This window comes from Thermobia domestica, chromosome 8 (assembly GCF_964235325.1).
Source record: "Thermobia domestica chromosome 8, izTheDome1.hap1.1, whole genome shotgun sequence".
NCBI lineage: Eukaryota > Metazoa > Arthropoda > Insecta > Zygentoma > Lepismatidae > Thermobia > Thermobia domestica.
This window is the reverse complement of record NC_137461.1, coordinates 267,001,110-267,022,972: the sequence shown is the minus strand read 5'-3', so window position 1 is coordinate 267,022,972 and position 21,863 is coordinate 267,001,110. Positions and strand designations below refer to the sequence as shown.

Genomic DNA, 21,863 nt, shown 5'->3' with positions numbered 1-21,863 from the left:
GTGAAAAGCAACGTTTTACAATCTCGGAGCTTTTGCAATGAATTTCCACAAATGTTGGGGAATATGTTATACAACGTAGTGACGCGGTAAGTATGGAGCTGAAGGTGCGGCCACAGACTGGCCCAAAGCATGAGCGGGAGTTTCTTATGCCGATGGAATTTCTAAGCTAGTGCAGAGATATGGATGGTGTTCGAATGTTTATGGAAATTATGTTTAGAAGTAGATCAAAGTACTTGTTTTCAGATGTACGTAATAACTTCTTCTTATTAATTTTGGTGTTCTTTTTGTAACCAATTGGAGTTTACTTTCCGAACGCCCCTTGTAGTAAAGTAGAGGAGGAAAGTGTCATAACAATACGTTTGTTTGGAAAAGACGAATAATGCGCGTGAATTAAGTTTGAAGAAAAATGAAATGAAATCTTTAAGTTTAACGTCCCACAATTATGCCGGTTAGGCTAAAGGGGACAGTGATAATGAGAAATGAGTGAAATGGTGGAATGAAGAAAGTGGGAGGAAACGGGAGAACTCCGAGAAAACCAACGAGCACAGTGTTTGTCGACCACAAAGTCCACACGGCGCGAGCTGGGATCCAACCAAGGACCCCAAGCACCAATGGTGAACGCTCTACCACTGAGCCACCGGGCCCCCATGAATTAAGTATGAAGTACCTCGTTGGAGTACAGCGCACAACAATGTTTTCAGAGACATCGTGACTTCCTTCTCGCCAAAATGAAAGAACCAATTCACGAGAAGCACTGAAGTCATAATGCAGGCTATATGGCGATCTGTGCGAGACATCCCAAAAATTGTCGGGGTACGACGCCTTCCATATGTGTGACAGAAGGTGATAAGAGATGGAACGATATTACATTGAAAAAATGTAACATGTGTTTTTCTGTGCATAAAGCCAGGTGCGAATTACAACAGTGTTGCCACAACTTTGTAATCAGTTTATGTATAATGATATGTTTGTAAATGTAGCTTAATTACTACAGCTCAGATTTATATGTAAAATGCATATTTATAGTAACATGCAGAAACATATGGAAAGTATCTTGTCTGTCCGACAGATTTGTAAGGATTCGTTTGAAACGCATATGATAAGAGCACATAAGAGCATATTTTGAATGAATTTCAATGTGTATGAATATTTCGTAAACTTTCCAGAATACCCCATATTTTTAGATTTTTATTGTTGCATACTAGCATATTTCACACAGTATATTAGAAGAAAGTAGGTTATATTTAAAATGAACGTAATTCCTTTGTAAACGCTTATGTAGAATAAACTATTGTGTAGTGTAATAGAATGAAGTGTTGTATCCTAAATTAGTCCATCTGACTTGTTTTGCACACGGTCTTCATCGCATACTAGGAACAATTAGATGCTAATATCCGGAAGTAGATGCGCTTGTACCAAATATAAAGAGAAAATATTTGTGAAAGCTCCATCGCTAGTACAATCTTTCGCGAAGTTGCGAAAAATGTTACAAGTTTTAACCAGTTAGGGCTAGTGGGTAGAAATTGTGTTGTATTATGCAAATGGATTACCTCAAGTAAAGACTGGTATAGACTCACTGAATCCCGATGATGCAGTCACTATTTTTGTGTCACAAAAATGTTTCTCTATAAATGGCAACACAATCACTTCTCGACAATATCTGAAATTATCAGACAGTTGTAATCCAGTAACAATGCTTTTCAGCATTCACTCTCTTTGTTCGGCGAATTATAACAAACTTTGTCCAGTGTTGCAAATATAGCGTCACAAGAATTCTGCAAAAATTAGACAAAAATTCCGGGTTTAAAAATCTGTTATATTGCAAAAGGAATTGGAAGAGGAGCTAACACACGAAGACATTTGGTGTTTTTCACATGCACCAGTGACTTCTACTGATGTAGAAAGGAACTTTTCGATCTACAGAACGTTTCACCCTGGTAAACGCAGAGGGTTTACATAAGAAAACGTAAGGAAGGCGTTCACAGTTCATTGCAACAAAGATCAATAAGATAGGATATTTTGTGCAAAATTATTTTCCTAGTGCATAATTCAGTACCGGTATGTTAAATTTTTAATGCATATTTTAGTGCATATTAGTATGCGTATCTCGGGCTGTTTTTTGCATGGGAATCCAGGCTCTACTAATTAAATAATTGTGTAAGGCGAAACCTCTAAATAAGTTGAGTTGATTTTGAGTTCAACGTCCGTTTCAGCACCGAGGCTATGTCAGACGGGACCTACTGATTAACGTGGAATTCGAACCACATGCGCTACCGACGGGAATCGAACCCGGTTCTCCCACGCCAAAGGCGCGTACGCTAACCGCTTAACCACGGAATAGCTATGCGAAAACTCTATCAAGAAAACGTAAAGAATAACATATGATGTTAGTATAAATGAAATACACTAAACAAGCTAATGAAATGAGAGTGAATTTCAATAATTATGCTGATAGTTCCATGTGATAAATAAAATATTTATTTAAAAAGCAATATAATTTAGTGAAGTGCCCGAAAATAGTCTCTGAAAATATTTTAATACAAATAGTAAACATAAAGGAAAATTGAACATATTTCTTCTTTTGGTGTTATTTAATAATTTTAGTGGCAAAGTTTCAAAATGGTAATCACTTAAACGAAAAGTAGTATTTGTTCAAATGTGAACTTCAAAGTTATATTATACTGATGATATGTTTTAGTAAGATGCAGAAAATAAACTTTCCTTCAAGTGCGATATGCTTCTTTTTAAGTGCGATAACATCTAGTTAAAGAAGTTAAGAGCCATAAGAGGTATTCTATCTTTCTCTTTGTCCATTGGGTCATCGTCACTATCTGTTTCAGAGCGAATTTTAATGAATTGACGCATATCATCTGTGCAGATCTTAAAATGGAGGCAGTTTGATTTTAGGAAAACGTGACACATATGTTTCTCTGGTAAGACATTATACTCTCCAACGACAAACTCTTTCAGGTTTTCAAGCCGGAGCAGTTTGTTGCTGAGAGTTGTGAAATCTTCTATTTCGTTTGAAAAGATGCAATGGACAGTCATGTGCGTTATATATGGCGCAATGGTCAGGATCTCAATAACTGCATTGGGTTCGATACATGACTGAAAATTCACTTCTTTCAAGGACCACCATTGTAAATGAAATCTATTTGGAGGACCTGACCAAGTCATGAGACGTCCAGGACTGAATTTAATCTTTTCCAGTTTCGGGAAGTTTTGGTAAAAGGCGTAGAAGTTCACCTCGTCTACTAATTTATATTTTAGGTCTAATTCTTTCAAATTGCTCCAATCATTTGACAAGAATTTTTGGAGTTCATCAGCTTGATTAGGATGAGGTGGAACTTGAATCATTCCCTGAGGATTTTCTGGCATATGTTTCAGTTGTTCAAGAGATATCCTCACCTTCTTAACTTCTTTTCCGATCTGCTTTAATTTTAAATATTTAAGTTCTTTAAATCCGCAGATGCTTGAAATTGGTGTACGCACTGATATTATACAGGTTAAAGATGAGAGGGACGGACATGTTGCTAATACGGTTGTCAAATGATGCTGTTCTACCTGGATAAGTCTTAACGTCCTTATGTTCAAAGCAGGGAGAGCTAGATTTCTGGCCAGATTTCCTCGTAACTCCCACATTGTGCTTATATTACGAAACAATTCTGCGTTTAGAATACGACCAATGTTTTCTAAATTAGGGACAAGTTCAAGAAGACAGAGTAGTGATTTAAAGGACACATCTACACCCGTTATATCAAGCTGCACCAGTGTATCACACAAGGGATTCTTTCGTCGTCGGTATTTCTTGGTCTTGTCACCATCGTTGTCAAATATTAAAGGCCAAATCTTCTCCACAGATGGATACAGATCGTCCCGATGCCACATTGTACTTTTCCAGTCATTCTCAGTAACATCAAAATCTTGATCAGCTTCAACAACACTCTGTGTTAGGTAATGAACACCGTAGCGTGAAATCCTTGCAGAAGGTATCTTTAATGTACGTAACTTATGGCAAAATTCTCCAATTAGCTCACAAACATAATCCGTAACAAGAAATTGTATTTCGAGATGCGTCAAGTTGTCATGGGAAGCAAACAGTGTTTTAAGAAGGGAGATATCGTCTGTGCTGAACTGCAAAGAAAGATCTTGAGTTAAGGTGTCTTGAAGGAGCCGTAATGTAGTGACATTCGTACTTCTTATGGTTAAAAGCTCCAACAAACGTGTGAAGTAAGAAGAGTCTTTTCGATGTGGAATATAGATGTTAACTTCTTTTGTATCCCCAGCCAGAAAGCTCTCGAATAAGAACAACGTTAATTTAATCTCCAAATGTCTTGTCCGATCAAATTGCCACTTTTGCAGACGCCGAAGAATCGTTGCTGGTATTGGAGCTGGTAACTTGAAATAGGTAGAAGGGCATTTGAAGACCGATTCAAAATGTTGCTGAAAATTATCCTGAATTGCAGATAAACTTTCCATAAAAGAACTCAAAACTTTCTCATACAATATAGGCTGTAGTTTCCGAGGTTGCTCTAATGCTTTAAGCACTTTTATTTTCGGGCCTCTGTATAACTTACCGCTATTCATTGTGCCTAAAGAATAATGAAAGACATTTTGTAATTATAGCCATAAAAGTACACAATAGAAATTAAATAAAGTTTGCAACTACTAGTCCTTATTAGTATCTGAAAATGTGTTAAGACTACACAGATAAATGTTTAAATACTACACAAATAAATATATAATCATAATTATGGTTAGATTCTAAAGCGGGCATTTCAAATGAGAGACGGATCTATCCCGTGGCAATGGGGCCGGGGCGCAGCACCCCCAGTTTTTGAGTGAGGCTATTAATAAATTGAGGCTATTATTTATATATTTTTGAATGTTTGTAGTAAACTCATGATATATCTATGATAGTCTGGGTTCTGGTTGCCCCACCCCAGTGATGTAATTCTAATCTTTTAACAGCCTGTTTTATATATATATATATATATATATATATATATATATATATATATATATATAGGGTCGGATCCAGGAATTTTTGAGGGGGTGCACCAATAACTACTAATACACACTGAAACTCTTCAAAATGACATCTGTTAGTACTCTTTACACTTCACAACACTGGTACATAGAACGGGGGGGGGGGGAGTATTTTAAAGAGGATCGCAAGTGTTATGCAGGAAAAAATGTTCTTCTCTCCGCGTGGCCTCTGTTTCCTTCTACTTGAGAAATATTATATTGTTTTACTTGGTGAATCCTTTTCTTCAACCTTCAGAAAACCGACCTAAAATATTGCTTTCGCAAAGAACTGCTTTCTTTTAAGACCCAAATGGATTTAAGGAGGCAGAAAGTTTCGGAAAGTGTTGGTTTTTTTCACTGCTAGCTTCTCATTTTTGGTAATGTTTATTCACAATGAACGGGGGTGCACTCCTCCTAAATCCGGCCCTGTATATATATATATATATATATATATATATATATATATATATATATATATATATAGATAGATAGATAGATAGATAGATAGATATAGATACATATACTCTGTTAGTAAACAAACCATACAAGGGTAGACAAAAGCAGATTTTTTTTCCTTTGTCCTTACCACAAGTGACAAGTAGCAACCTACACAGCATCCTAATATTACCAGATGGATTAACGAAATTAGGTAACCCTGCAAACATCTTGGAAGAGAATTATCCAAGATAAATGGTTATCAAAAAGTATTGGAAAGATCTTAATCTAGCAATGAATCATTGTTGACAGGGCCGTCGCGTGGGTTGTAAGCGCCAGGAGTGAGAATTCCAGGAGCAAGTTAGTACTATGTCAAAATTCTTAAAGTGAATGGCTTTTGTAGTTGAAATCGAGTGCCATTCTGGTTTATTTTCAACTGACATCAACATTGTAATAGCATAGAATATACAAATAATGATACAAATATTAAATTCCAAAATTTTAAGGGGGGCGCGGTGGCTCAGTGGTAGAGCGTTCACCCCTGGTGCTTGGGGTCCCGGGTTTGATCCCAGCCCCCGCCAAATGAACTTTGTGGTGGACAAACACCGTGCTCGTGGGTTTTCTCGGAGTTCTCCAGTTTCCTCCCACTTTCTTCATTCCACCATTTCACTCATCTCTCATCATCACCGTCTCCTTTAGCCTAACCGGCATAATCGTGGGACGTAAAACTCAAAGATTTCATTTCATTTCCAAAATTTTAAAAAAATCTTCTCACAGAGGGCTGGAGAGAGTTCCAGTACAATAATCCTACACAATGTTTTACATTACCGGAAATTTTCAACTTCAATATTCCATTGGGATTTCCTCAAGGATCTAATCTAGATCCCCATCTTGTTTCTTCTTGTTATTAATGATATTCCTCTGTGTATTAAAACGTCTTGTATTAAGTATTAACTCTGTGTATTAAGTTCTTTTTGCCGACAGTCTCAAATAATACTTCAAAGTAAGTTCAATAGGATGTAAATAAGTTGATGACTGTGGGAAAGTTATTATTTTTCGTTATGCTACGCGACTAAAGAACTGGATGTTATTATCCTTAAGAAATATGAAAGGAAAACTTCCATTTTACGTCTGACGATTAAGCCGTGTAAACTAAAGGATATGATGACGAGAATGAATAAAAAATAGTGTATTGAAGAAAGTGGGAGCAAAACAGAACCCCGAGAAAATTCACACACACGGTGTTTGCCCACCACAAAGCCCACTTCCCGCGAGCTGAAATCTGACCACAGGGCCTGATAGTATGAAAGAATAGCAAGCAAATATATGTATGAAACCTCAATAAAAACAAATGTAGACGGGAGATCACAGTTCAAACTGATGAAATGGAGATACTTCCTGGTATGACTATAAACGAGTAACAGTATCCCTCTGAATTTTTTCAAACTATGTTTAAATGTAAATATATGTCAAAAGTATCAGCCCAAAACAAACTCATTAAAACATAAATTACTAAGCAATCGAGTGCTGTCTAATGTCAAACGAGCAAAAATATAAATCCACTAAGATGGCTTACAGCCAAAGTCACAAATGAAAAAGTCAGGCATAATTTAAACTTTGAGAATAAACTAAAACACTCCTAAAAATCCCTTTGCAGAGGAATGTTTAATGAATACTCAAAACTAGGGTTAGGAATGAGAGCAGTAACCCAATAACTTGTTTGGGACCGCTAGTATTGTATGCATTCTGTTTATAAATATAATAGATTTGATTGCTATAATATAGTCATCTGGTAATCCTCAACTTCTGAGTCGATTTTCTATAAATCTTCATGATTATGATATAAGATAAATCAGAGAGAACAATGCCGTTCCATCAACACCAAAATCCAGTCGCAGCAAACTACACCGTGGCAAACAACACGTAATCCCTGAAACTGTCAGGTCGAGGAAAACCTGTGTTTACCTTATATCTTATATTGGAGCACATTATTAATTATTAGTAAATACCATTATATTTTATTAATTTATAATAAACACCGGTAGTGGGAGTCAATTCCAAACTCTGTTTTATTAACTTAGCCCTACTTAACAAAGAAGTTTTACATGGTAGAGGCATTTCGAGTCACAAGACCTAAATTTGGAAGAATGGCCTTTTTCAGAAAATGTTTTAGGAATTTTCCACATTTTTCTCGAATGTACCGGGTTTGATTTTCGGTGGAAGTCTACATTCTTCGGATCCCACCTTAAACTATAGCTTTACGTATCAGCAGGTTCACGCGCAAATCAACTCAACCAGCATATGTATCATATAATTTGAAAGCCTCTTCCGTTCTAAATACTATGACTTACAAGCCATAGCCTAAAGATAATTCGGGCTCGAACAGGAATTTTCTAAGTACAAAAAAGTAACTGATTATTTTTTTCATTCAGATTTTCAAAATGTTGCAATATGGTTTGAAAATACTTTTGTGCCTTCATGTACGTTTTTCCACTTCTAAAGAAATTTGCTAAACATATAGCCAACATGTATTTCTCGAGATACCTTTGGTGTACATTAACTGACCCTGGAACCCTAGCAGCAGTGTTCGAATGTTGAGAAAAGTATTTCACATACAAGATTTTTATCTCTCTTTCATGATTTTGTGGATTCATGACACTATTTGATATGGTCTGGAGCCTGGACCAAGGTATCGTGATCAAAGTTTGGTAACTCTTGGTCAACTTGTCTGAACCCCAGGCCGGTCCCGGTAAACGACCCCCCTCCCTGAGACCATTTGCTTCGAAATTTGAAAAAAGAGCTCCGTCTTGATCTGGGGCCTGGACCAAGGTACCCGTGACCAAATTGTGGTAACTATCGGTCCACTTGTCTGGTCCCCAGGCAGCAAAAAGACAGCAAAACAAACACACAAACACACTCTTTATTTCATTTAGGTTACAGTAATTATTGATTCATTCTGAAAACGATGAGACACTAACAATAAATCAGTTGAAGGTAAGTACAGTACAAGTAATAGCTTTCCTAAGTTCATTTTCTTTATATATTGTATTCCCTCTATTTCGAATTCCATATAGGTTTGAATCTTTTATTACTATTATTATTGTTATTATTATTATTGTTATTATTATTTTTATTATTATTATTATTATTATTATTATTATTATTATTATTATTATTATTATTATTATTAATCTTAATACCCAGTACCCATATAACTTAAAGCCTTCAACTGAGGCAGACCCGTATCCAGGGGGTCTAGGAGGGGGCCGCCCTTCCTAAATTTTTACTGGCCCCTACTAAAATTTTCACGGTAGGCTTGCAAGTGAATTATAATATGGTGATGAACTATAATGTCCCCCCAAACTTCGGGGGCCCCCCAAACTTCGACCGGGCCCCCCTAAATTTTTGGGCTGGCTACGGGTCTGTACTGAGGGTATGTATTTAAATACATATATATCGGGTGTTCTGAAAGTGGCGCTTACGAAAAACAGATCGCTATTCTTCTGCTCAAAATAAAGCGAAAATCCTATATAATGGTCTTCTAGAGCTTTCTTCAGCCGGTATGGGGAATCAGAATTTCACTATGTGGCAACGTTGCAGAAACACTTGGAACCATTAGTATTTCTCTACGAAATCCATCAAGCAGTTACACCGTTTGTTATGCTAATAGGTGGTACTATTGTCAACCTCTATCGACTTTAACTACCATCTGGAAAGAATCAATGTATACTACTTGATAGATTGGTAATACTACCCTATGGTTCTTTATCTGTGACGTTGCTACATAGTGCGATTCGCGTCTCCAAACAATAACCTAAAAGATATACAATTATATGTAATGTTCGCTTTATTTTGACTTGAAGAATAGTGCTACGCATCTTTATATATTTCGTGGATTTACTCCTACAACCTTAATCCCGCTAGGAGCGATAATAATAATAATAATAATAATAATAATAATAATAATAATAATAATAATAATAATAATAATAATAATAATAATAATAATTCTTGAATATTCTACGAAAATCCGTATCTTTCTTCCAAATAGGGGGGCCGCGGTGGCTCAGTGGTAGAGCGTTCACCTCTGGTGCTTGGGGTCCCGGGTTCGATCCCAGCCCCCGCCAAGAGAGCTTTGTGGTGGACAAACACCGTGTGCGTGGGTTTTCTCGGGGTTCTCCCGTTTCCTCCCACTTTCTTCATTCCACCATTTTCATTCATTACTCATCATCACCGTCTCCTTTAGCCTAACCGGCATAACCGTGGGACGTAAAACTCAAAGATTTCATTTTTTTTCAAATAAAAAGGTTGTAACATACACTATGCGATCAAAAGTATCCGGACACCTGGCTGAAAATGACTTACAAGTTCGTGGCGCCCTCCATCGGTACTGCTGGAATTCAATATATTGTTGGCCCACCTACTTTCGCAGCTTGACACACCTTGATGACAGCTAGTACTTTCGCAGACATACTTTCAATAAAGTACTGGAAGGTTTCTTGGAGAATAGCAGCCCATTCTTCACGGAGTGCTGAACTGAGGATAGGTATCGATGTAGGTCGGTGAGGCCTGGCACGAAGTCGGCGTTCCGAAACATCCCAAAGGTGTTCTATAGGATGCAAGTCAGGACTCTGCGCAGGCCAGTCCATTACAGGGATGTTATGGTCGTGTAACCACGCCACCATAGACCGTGCAGTATAAACAGGTGCTCGATCGTGTTGAAAGATTCAATCTCCATCCGCGAATTGCTCTTCAACAGTGGGAAGCAAGAAGGTCTTAAAGCATCAATGTAGGCCTGCGCTGTGAGAGTGCCACGCAAAACAACAAGGGGGTGCAAGCACCCTCCAAGAAAACACGACCAAACCATAACACCACCACCTCCGAATTTTACTGTTGGCACTACACACGCTGACAGATGACGTTCACCGGACATTCGCCATTCCCACACCCTGCCATCGGATCGCCACATTGTGTACCATGATTCGTCACTCCACACAACGTTTTTCCACTGTTCAATCGTCCAATGTTTACGCTCTTTACACCAACTAAGGCGTCGTTTGGAATTTACCTGCGTGATGTGTGGCTTATGAGCAGCCGCTCGATCATGAAATCCAAGTTCTCTCACCTCACGCCTAACTGTCATAGTACTTTTAGTGGATCCTGATGCAATTTCGAATTCCTATGTGATGGTCTGGATAGATGTCTGCCTATTACGCTTTACGACCTTCTTCAACTGTCGGCGGTCTCTGTCAGTCACCAGAGGTCATCCTATCCGCTTTTCTGCTGTATATGTCCCTTCACGTTTCCACCTTACTATCACATCAGACACAGTGGACCTAGGGATGTTTGGAAGTGTAGAAATCTCGGTAGAGACTTGTGACACAATTGACACCCAATCACCTGACCACGTTCGAAGTCCGTGAGTTCCGTTGAGCGCCCCATTCTGCATTCTCACGATGTCTAATGACTACTGAGGTCGCTGATAATGAGTACCTGGCAGTAGGTGGCAGCACAATGCACCTAATATGAAAAACGTATGTTTTGGGAGTGTCCGGATACTTTTGAACGTATAGCGTATAAGTGGTTTGTGGTATTATATAAAAATCTGATTCAATCTAAACAACAATTTCCTTTTAAATAACAAGAAGTAATAGGTATTAACGAGTGTTACGCGTATACAACATGGAAGAATTTTGTTTTAGGCCTACGCCATGATATTTTTTCAACTAATATTGAAATTCTTGGTTTTAGTAGAGAGATTGGAGTGGAGCTGGAATATATTTTTGAAACCCTGAGTTGATTGAAAGAAACCACTTCTTGTTGTCTATTACCGGGTTTACTCTATAGATATCAACGTTAAAACCGGAATAGGTTCAGTTCTCCCTCTTTCCGTTTGAATACAGGGTTTTAAGGGACGATGGTACCTATTCTTAGAACGCTAAGTGGAATCTAAAAGAGATCTCGCTATTTTTTAAACTTTTCTGCTCTACGCAATTCAATATTGAAACCGGAAGTAGTAGTTAATTTTTGTCACTTCCCATTTCGGTATAGAGTTACGGATGGATATTAAAGTGTTTTCTTCAGATGCTTAATCAAATTGCAGAGACTGCTTCTATTATATTTATTGCCGTTTTCGGTCTATAGTTATCCAAGGTAATCCTGAGTTTTAATAAATATTTCCTCCAATTACAAATTGAATTCCTTTTGCCTCTCTACATCCTGGCTAAAGACGATAACGGTACATCAAGTAGTTCATGAGATTTGTTTTCTCCTGGGCGGACGGAAATACGGACAAACAGAGGAAATACAGGGTAAATTAAAATGATGGACCCGATTTCAGGAATGTATTCTGTGAAATATACATAAACGTATGTTAATTTGGGACATACGGTTTGAAAGGTTAACTTCAAAATTTAGTTTCCACGTAGTGTTTCCTCTTTATATCACTAAGATTCAGCAGCAAGCAGTTAATAAAAATGGCATTGACTGGAGAACAGAGATCTTTCATGGAAACAAGTCTGTGATTTGTGTGCAACGCTATTTCCATACCAAATATTAGCCCCTTTCGTATCAGTGACATCCGGATGGAGATGTCACGAAAATGTATCCTTTATTATTTACTGTATTAGTCCTGGAGATGCTGAAATTTGTTAGTGAATGCAAGGCAAGACTTAGTTCTACTATTGCTCCTTAGGTGGCAGCACCTTGCTGACATAAAAGAGAAAAAATGTGTTGTCTCAATAGATGGCACGCCTAAGGGAACATTCAATTACAACACATAGCCCTATGTTTGTTTTGACGACTAACAATTAGCAACTTCGGGATAAGTTCGAGATCGGAAAAAGAAAAGCTTTGTCTGTGATCTCCGGTCAGTGTTAACAACCTGAGGCAGCATAAAATTCCTTCAGAACATCAAAATTTCCGTTTTCAGTCCAAATGTTCCACCTCACGCACACACAATTTATGCCCTATATAACGGTGTACACAGTCTTTCAACAAAAATAAAACCGGCACTACAACACGCACATAGGAAAATGACTCTTGGAATGCAAAGGGTTAAAGAGATGCACGTCGGAGAATGTCATTTGTTAAGTGATATGAACATTTCAGAATCGGTCTTCATCTGTAAACGAAAATCAACTGGTCGTCCGTCGACTGAGCAAGGTGGGTTGGCAGGAGCTAGACTATATCGTCTTGATGTCTCCCAAAATGAAATGAAATGAGATCTTTAAGTTTTAGGTCTCGCGGTTCTGCAGTCTAGGGTAAATGAGACGGTGGTGATGGGAAATGAACAAAATGAAGAAAGTGGGAAGAAAACGGGAGATCCCAGAGTAAACCCACGCACACGTTGTTTCACCACCACAAAGTTCAGTTGGCGGAGCTTGCTTTATGCCGAAGTACTCAGTTAGAACACTTGTGATATATTTAAAGAAAACTTTTTCGGACAGATTACCTTTTTTAGCACATGTTACACAATAATATATGTTTATTCGATTTAGCAGAATAGATTTCTGAAATAGAGTCTATCATTTGAACTTATCTTGTATATAAGGGAGTTCTAGTATACCAAAGCACTAAATAAATGGAAATGAAAATGGAATGAACTCTTTAAGTGTTACGTCCCTCGCTTATGCCGGTTAAGCTAAAGGAGACGGTGATGATGAGAAATGAATGAAATGGTGGAATGAAGAAAGTGGGAGGAAACGAGACAACCCCGAGAAAACCCACGAGCACGGTGTTTGTCCACCACAAAGTCTACACGGCGCTAGCTGGGATCAAACCAGGGACCCCAAGCACCGGAGGTGAACGCTCTACAACTGAGCCACCGCGTCCCCACTAAATAAATATAGAGAGAAGGAAAATCAATAAATCATGTTGACTGCGATATGCAATTTGATCCATATTTTCTCAGCATCCAAGTTATATGAGATTTTACCTGCAGCTTTAGGATGGATTCAAGACATATTTGGCGCCGAAGGAAAAGTTTCTTTTTTTAAAAAAAATATCTATATGCTATTCAAAAAAAAATTCAGAGCTTCAATGGCCAAAGAAACTTATGGATGTGCTATTGTAGTTAATCATACTCACTTTCTCATAAGCAGCAGAGACGTACGTAGAAAGTAAATGCTGAGGTCCTAACCTTTCCTTTGCCCTGAAATTCCGACTGTTTTCGTAAATTTATTGTAATTTTAGGACTAATTTTACAAATATTAAATATAATATCCCTTTTGTTGATATATTAATTAAAAATCCCAAAAGCGTGGACTCTTTCCCTAATAAATTCCTGTGTAAGGAGTTGATTGAAATCGTTATCACTACATTGATAAATTTAAAAATATGAGGTTAACTAAAGGCTAAAATCACGTAAAAATGCAAATATAAGTAAAAATATAATAAAGTTTCTTATATTATTAAAAATTTTACATACTTGTTTAAAATTTTCCGTGTCCGTCGAATAAAAATTGTTGTATTTTTCTGTTTTGTTTCCGCAGTAACCAAAGTAATTATTGTAGGCAACTCGAAAATTTTACTAACGTTTGTTATTAGTCAAGCTAATTGTTGCGCCCAAAACTTCAGCCTTCTGTACATTATAAGATAAATCGTGTTTAATTATCAACTCTAATTAGTGTCATTTAGTGTTCTTTTTCTATTATTTTGCGGACCAACCGACATGCGGTTACAAAAAAAATATAGGATGTTCATACGACACTGTTGTTTTTTTTAAGCGAAAAGCCGTTTTTCATATTTCAAAAACAAAAAGATTTGTATAATTTAACAATAACTAATGTATTAATAAAACAAAAGTCTGTATAATTAATGATATAAAACTATAAAACACCCAATGTTTATACTGGTGAGGTTGTATTTACATCGAAGTTTCACCACCGAGAGTGACGGAATGTCATGTGGTATTATCATGATCGCAAAGGTGGAATACAACGAGCACCCTGCTGGGCTTCTAAACCCCTTCGCTCGCTCAGCTATTTTTCGCAACATAAGTAAGTCATTTTTTATCAATAAAGTAGGGTGCAAAGTGGACTAATTAGAACGTGATATTACGTCAAGATCGGAAGGCGCAACTTTGATGTAAATTTAACTATACCCTATTTGGGTTATACACCGTATCCATAAATGTTTCCCCTTATTTCAGGATCATATAACCATAATATAAATATAATCAGAATCATATTTATTATTCTAATGTTGTTTCTCTTATTGAGTTTCAGGTCTACTTGGGAACCCATAAAGTTTCTGTACAGTTGTGTCGCATCCAACACTTTCGCCCACAAGAAGCGCTGTATGAGTTATATCATAAAAATGGCTTCCCTCAGGATGTGTTGTGTGGCTTGCAGAAATTAAACCCCCGATTACTGTGCAGTGAAAGTTTATTTTTCCATTATGGAAAGAAAGCATCTGATGTCAAGTTAATCAGAGCATGGATAGAAACTTTTCAGTAACGGGGTCAGTTCAGAAACGCACGCTACAAAAATCGATTAGACAAGTTTGAGGTGAGCTTCAAGTGCCAAGGAGTACAGTGCATAAACTGGTTCCCATTGTATGCGTACAAGTTCCAAATTGTTCAGACATCAGAACCAGATGATCGCCCAAAACGTGAACAGAAATGTTGAACCGTTTGAGTGAAGACAACGATATCTTGAAACCTGTATGTTTTTTTTTTTTTTCGATGAAACCACATTTCATGTCTCTGGATCAGTTAACCGCCATAATGTCTGGATCTGGGGGTCATAAAATCCTCATGTCGTACGAGAACACATTCGGGATATTCCAAAGATTAACTTGTGGTGTAGGTTAATGTGTGATCGAGTGATTGGTCCATTTTCCTTCCTTGAAAGCAATGTAATTGAATATGTTTACCTAGACATGTTGTTGAATTATGCCGTTTTCCAGCTACATCTTTCAGCAAGATGGCGCTACTCCATATTGAGTTTATGAAGACCGCGATTTTCTTAATGAAATCTTCCCCAACTGATGGATTGGCAGAAATGGCCCAATTGCATGGCCACCGAGATCGCCTGATTTTAACCCCTTAGATTTCCTTTTTATAGTGGTATGTGAAAGATAATAGTGCACAAAACAGTAGTTCCTGATTATGTGATCTTGCAACAACGCATCAAAGATGTCATTGACACAATCACACCAGACATTTGCAAGAATATGTGGCAAGAGATTGAATACTGGATTGATATTTTGTGTGTTACCACGGGTGCACATGTGGAAGTAGTTTAAATGTTGAAGTGTATTAACTGTTGGTTCAAACCTTTATGAGTAGAAGCATGTGTGGAATAACACAAGTTCCATTTACAATATCGAATTAAAAGTTACATTGTTTTGTTATCAGGATAAACACTTATGGACATCAGGTATATTTAAGAAAAACATTATAGAAATTGCTCCCTTTCCCCATTTAAAAGAATTTTTCAGAACACAAGGGCACTTGTCAATTTATTTTTAATAAGGGTCTAATATATCGAGTTTCATTTTCCTAGCTTGAGAGGCTCACTATGTTTTTGGCATTTATTTTCAACACGAATCCTCAGAAACAGGGACGTCATGTGGGGGCCTCGGGGTACACTGCCTCCCCATAAAGTCTCATGTGCGCCCAAATTGATTTTGATTTATTCATTTATAATAATAATAATAATAATAATAATAATAATAATAATAATAATAATAATAATAATAATAATAATAATAATAATAATACAGCGTTTAAGGATAAAGGAAATTGTCCCCTAGGTTCTCTGTTTACTGTGGATAGGTGGATGTAGTATGTTAATTTTAGGGTCTTGAGTTTGCTTTGAGGGAGCTTTTAGGGCAACAGTTGTGTTTTAAATTACAAAACTTAGTTTGGGTAAGACTCAGCCCCCAAAGCGCAATCCTAGATTCAGATGCACGCGTAGACCAATTAATCTTAAAGTTTGTTATTCTACTCGTTCCTTTAGCAACCAATGGGAGTTTATGTTGCTTGAAGCTTGGAAAACTCTACTTATGAAAGAAAGTTAGAGAAGTTGTTTGAATATTGGCCTAATGTCACCAAAAAGGTTATTGAATATATCTACTGTTGTACGCAGATGTGGGTGTTCCCGGTACTGATCTTCTCGAAACTACCGATTTTTTAAGAAAATAAATATAATATACAATAAGATATAATAAGATAGCTGTAATATACAAGATGTAACAAAAATGTACGGCAAAATTTCAGGGGTGGATTCCGTATGGGTAGGCACGCAAGAAAGTTCATGTGACCAAATGTCAGGAAATGCATCGTTACAGAGTTACGACCCTTGAGCCGACTGACGGTGTAAAATAGTCACATCCTCCTTGCTCCTTAATATGACTCAATTTAAACTACAATACCTAAGCGCCTAATTAAGCTAGGACGACAGTTTTGGTATCTATGTATTTCTGAATGACGACGCTTTTGGCCGATATGTATTTTATGTATGTGAGGGGTAGCACGGCGAATGGGAGAGGGTAATTACGTGCTTTTTTGTTTTTTTGCGTCAGGATTTTGTTGATGGTATTCATTTCCCATTGGAGGTACACTCATAAAATTAATATCGACGGAAGGCTTCATCCTTCATAAACACATTGCTACCAAAATTGTTTTCCTAACTTAATCAGGGGCTGAGTTATTGAGCTTTAAATGGAGTCTCATTAAGGAGTGACCAGAATGTGACTATTTCACACCGTCAGGCTCAATGGCCGTAACTCTGTAACGATGCACTTCCCGACATATGGTCATTTGAACTTTTTTGCTTGTCTACCCTTAAGGAATCCACACCTGAAATTTTGCCGTACCTTTTTATTACACCCTAGATAGTATAATATAATAATTATGTAATATTATTACTATATTATATGTATTATATTATATGTACTATATGTACTATAGTATAATATAATAATTATGTACAATAAGATATAATAATTATATCGATTTTGTATGTTGGATACACATGAAGATCTTTAAATACCCTCCGAAAATAAATTCTAGACGTTTCTGGCTATAACCCTTAGGATCTATGAGAATGGATACGAAAAAATTATTATAAAGCTTTAAAAAATATGTATTAACAATACAGAGAAAACGCAAACAGGAAACAGCGGCAAATGTGCCAATCACTTTTCCACAAAATTATCAAATAGATTCATACTTTTATCAGAACGCATCAGATTCGTGTTCCCCGTAATCTAGTTTACAAAATATATCTAGTTTACAAAATTTCAGGTTAGGTCCAGTTTGCTTCCGAGTAGCCGAAAGTTTAACAGTAATTTCGTATGAAAAATAATTTAACACAACATGGTCCTTAACCCTTTGACAACCATTTTTTAATGTAAACATTCTTTTGTATGTACGACTCCTCTAATGTGGGATATTCTTGGCATCTGTACACAGTGTTGGAAACTAAACACAGTCTCCTGGTCACACATCTGACCCGATGGGAAAACAACATGAATTTTATAGAATATTCTAAAAACAAATTCCCAACAATGTTTGAATTATTCGCATGGGACACATGAATCCCGTTGGTAGTCAAAGGGTTAAACAGGCAAAGTAAAGCCTAAGTAATGGACTGAAATAAATCGAGACGCTAGGAGAGAAAGATTGCACAACTACAAAAAACCCTGCAGAAATACTGAAAAAGATTAAACAACTAATTATGTTGAAGCGATAAACCGGAAGTGAATGAAAACGAAAGAAACAGAGATACCTCAGTGTTGCAAGAGGAAGTTGAAATCGACATAAGAAACATAGAATGAGAAAATATGTCAGAAGATAAAGTTATTAGACATTATAAAGTGACTTGACGAAGAACCGGATAAATCAAAGCAAAAACTTATACAATCTAGAAAGGAGAAGTGATTAATCATACGGTAATGTGGTGCATAGAGAAGGATACAAATCATGGTTATGGACTTGTACTCCTATAATTTCTCTTCCTGAAATTTATTAATTTTAATTTGCTTGAAAATACTGACGCACATATAAGATAAATTAAACCGTCGCTCAACCAAGAAATAGGCTGTACTTTGAACTGTTACAACACAGTAAATCATATGAAAGTGCTGAGAAAACTCGTAAAATCGTCAAACGGATATGAATTACTCTTACATACTGCAGTCATCGACTTTGCAAAAGCATTCGATTCCGTGAAACTCTCGACACTTATTCACATCGTTAAAGCAATTGGTATCGAAAAAGTTTATTCAGAAGTTGTAGATAATTCCTACAAACAAATACTACAAGTATTCAGTTCTTTGTGTATAGAAGAACTATAAGAACACACACACACACACATACACACACAGAGAGAGAGAGAGAGAGAGAGAGAGAGAGAGTAATGTTAGAATGACAATGTTTTTGCTAGGGTTAGGGTTGTTCATGAGCTTCAATATGTGATTCGATTACTGCAGGGGGTGAACGACGGTTTACATAGAAAGAAATATTTGATGAACCTTCGTTTGCTGATAGCATCATTCCTGTAAACAATAACAGATATTTGGAAGATATGAATGTTTGAAGAGCAAGTAAATTGATTTGAAAATAAATATACTAACGACGAAAATGGGTTCAACGAAACAGCTTCGAAAGCAAACTCTTAAGTACTGGATTCTAATGGAAAGGTTGGCGGTTCAAATTCTGGTGTTGCATTTTTTCCCTTATTTAAATCTTAGAAGGAAAATGTTCCCTTTATCTCCTAATTCTATAAGGAGACGCGAAGATGATTAAGAATACTAACATTACGATAAGTGTACTAAAATTAGGGAGAGAAATTGCATTATTATATTTTAATCATATTAATTTTAATAATATTGGCTCCTTACTAATACGTTTTTAAAAGTTAAGATTCTTATATCTCCCTACATCTCTCTTACCTGCCACGAACATCTCATATAGCGTAGTGATTTAGTAAATCAAGCAAATGTAATAGACGTTACATTTCTTTATTTCTTTTCTCCGTATCTTATCAGTGAAGATGAATATTCCGACAATTGCAGCCTATCTTCAAATCTAAAATATCTCACCGTCGCTTATACATAGTGTAGTGCTTGCCTTAACGTATCCCATAAGAAATAAAAAAATACGCTGTTAGGTAGCAGATGGAATATATTATTGATTATTTTTCCTAATAGTAATACATAAGAATCTCTTATTGATTGTTCTTTCCTAACGGTGACAAATAAGAATCTATTATGTATTGTTCTTTCATAACGGTGACACATTAGAATCTATTATTGATAGTTCTTTAGTAACGGTAAAACATAAGAATCTCTTATTGATTGTTCTTTCCTATAGGATAATATATAAGAATCTATTATTGATTGTACTTTCCTAACGGTAACACATAAGAATCTATTATTGATTGTTGTTTCCTAATGGTGACAAATAAGAATCTACAATTGATTGTTCTTTCCTCACAGTAACTCATAAGAATCTATTGTTTATTGTTGTTTACTAACGCAGACACATTAGAATTTATTATTGATTGTTCTTTCCTAACGGTAACACATAACAATCTATTATTGATTGTGCTTTCTTAACGGTGACAAATAAGAATCTATTATTAATTGTTCTTTCCTAACAGTGATACATTAGAATCTATTACTGATTGTTCTTTACTAACGGTTACACAAAATAATCTATTATTGATTGTTCTTTCCTAACGGTGACAAATAGGAATCTATTATTGATTGTTCTTTCCAAACGGTGACAAATAAGAATATATTATTAATTATTCTTTCCTAACGGTGACATATTAGAATCTATTATTGATTTCTCTTTACCTACGGTGACAAATAAAAATCTATAATTGATTGTTCTTTCCCAACAGTAACTCATAAGAATCTATTATTCATTGTTCTTTCCTAACGGTGACACATTAGAATTTATTATTGATTGTTCTTTCCTAACGGTAACATATAAAAATCTATTATTGATAATTATTTCCGAATGGTAACACATAAGAATCTATTCTTGATTTACTATCGTAACGGTAACACATGAGAATCCAATATTGATTGTTCTTTCCTAACGGTAACACATAAGAATATATTATTGATTGTTCTTTCCTATTCGTGACAAATAGAAATCTATTATTGATTGCTCTTTACTAACTATGGCAAACAAGTATATATTATTGATTGTTCTTTCCCAACGGTGACAAACAAGAATCTGTTGTTGATTTTACTATCCTAATAGTAATACATAAAATGCAATATTTGGTTGTTGTTTCATAGTGGTGACACATAAGAATTTAATATTGATTGTTCTTCCCTAACGGTAACACATAAAAATATTGATTATTCTTTCCTAGCGATGACACATAAGAATCTATTATTGATTGTTCTCTCCTTGCCGTGACACATCTACTCATCTATGCAAACATTATTTGTAAACTCAAAGTGCAAGTTTTGTTACTGGTATTATTTCCGTAACGTTTACAGGAAATATGTTTGGACAACAAACGAAAAAACAAACAAATACACTCTCCTGTCTATCATCAGATGAATTTTTAAGCGCAAAGGTACAGGGTGTCTACAAAATAACTCACATACTTACCTGCCCTGGATTTATATTGATCACGTGCTGGTAGGCTCCCATTGAGCGGTATAATAGTTCTTCATAGACGAGTGTGAAATTCACAGTTCTATGTTTCTGAATATTGATACTCATTGTAAAGACATTCCTTGCTTTCGACCTGAAATATACATGTGTTCAGTTTATGTTGGTATTTTTTAATTGTAAAATTAATGGTTTTACTCCATTGTATGTCACCATATTAACTTACTCATTTAACGAAGACAGAGGGTGAGAAACAGGCATGTTAGAAAACATATATACGGTAAAATTTGTTCATCCAGATATAAATAATACATTAATTAACATTTAGATGTGAGTATCAGTAGACGATCATTTGTTTCAAAGCCTAGCTACACGTCAAAAGTTACTGTAGATAAAAATTGTTGCAAGAGCAAGCTTCGGAAGAAACTGATGAATTTGCTTCATCAACACGTTATAATTTAAAGAGAGAGGATTTTCAGCGAAATAAGAAAAGACTTGTTCTGTTTATGACAAAGAAAGACTATGAAGCTATAAGCAAATATTTTTAAAAAATCTAGTTATTTGTCCAGAAGTTAAGCTTTCCTATTTCTAATAATTAGTTATGTTACAATGAATCATCACCCGCCTTTTCCCTATTATTAATCTTACCTAATTACAGTCCTTGGATTTCTGCTACTGTGTAAAAACTTCTCGTTGATGGATGACTAACCGCCAACCTTAATAACTTTAGTGTACTTAAATGGTACGATTTGTGCCTGATAGAAGTGAAGTTCCAGATAAGTTTGTTTTCTCCAGCAGGATATCACGGATA

General features: G+C 36.1%; 2 protein-coding genes across 2 annotated transcripts in view; both read right to left on the bottom strand.

Annotated features, from left to right (window-relative positions):
• Positions 1–2,481: 2,481 nt before the first annotated feature.
• LOC145693613 (uncharacterized) lies at positions 2,482–13,987 on the bottom strand. Its single transcript, XM_081769763.1, has 2 exons — positions 13,892–13,987; positions 2,482–4,592 (listed from the first exon to the last, which is right to left on the bottom strand). The coding sequence occupies exon 2, from the start codon at positions 4,585–4,587 to the stop codon at positions 2,761–2,763; it is 1,827 nt and encodes a 608-aa protein (XP_081625889.1). The 5' UTR covers positions 4,588–4,592; positions 13,892–13,987; the 3' UTR covers positions 2,482–2,760.
• The window catches only part of LOC145692567 (inter-alpha-trypsin inhibitor heavy chain H3-like), a 33,535-nt gene continuing 20,817 nt past the window's right edge, over positions 9,146–21,863 (bottom strand). The window contains exons 4-5 of the mRNA XM_081767876.1: positions 21,050–21,188; positions 9,146–9,277 (exon numbers count right to left, since the gene is read on the bottom strand). Coding sequence (XP_081624002.1) covers positions 9,146–9,277; positions 21,050–21,188 — 271 coding nt within the window. The remainder of the gene's footprint in view (positions 9,278–21,049; positions 21,189–21,863) is intronic.

Bases quoted from the DNA above. Each gene is read 5' to 3' on its own strand.
- LOC145693613 (XM_081769763.1), bottom strand. From the start codon at position 4,587: ATGAATAGCGGTAAGTTATACAGAGGCCCGAAAATAAAAGTGCTTAAA.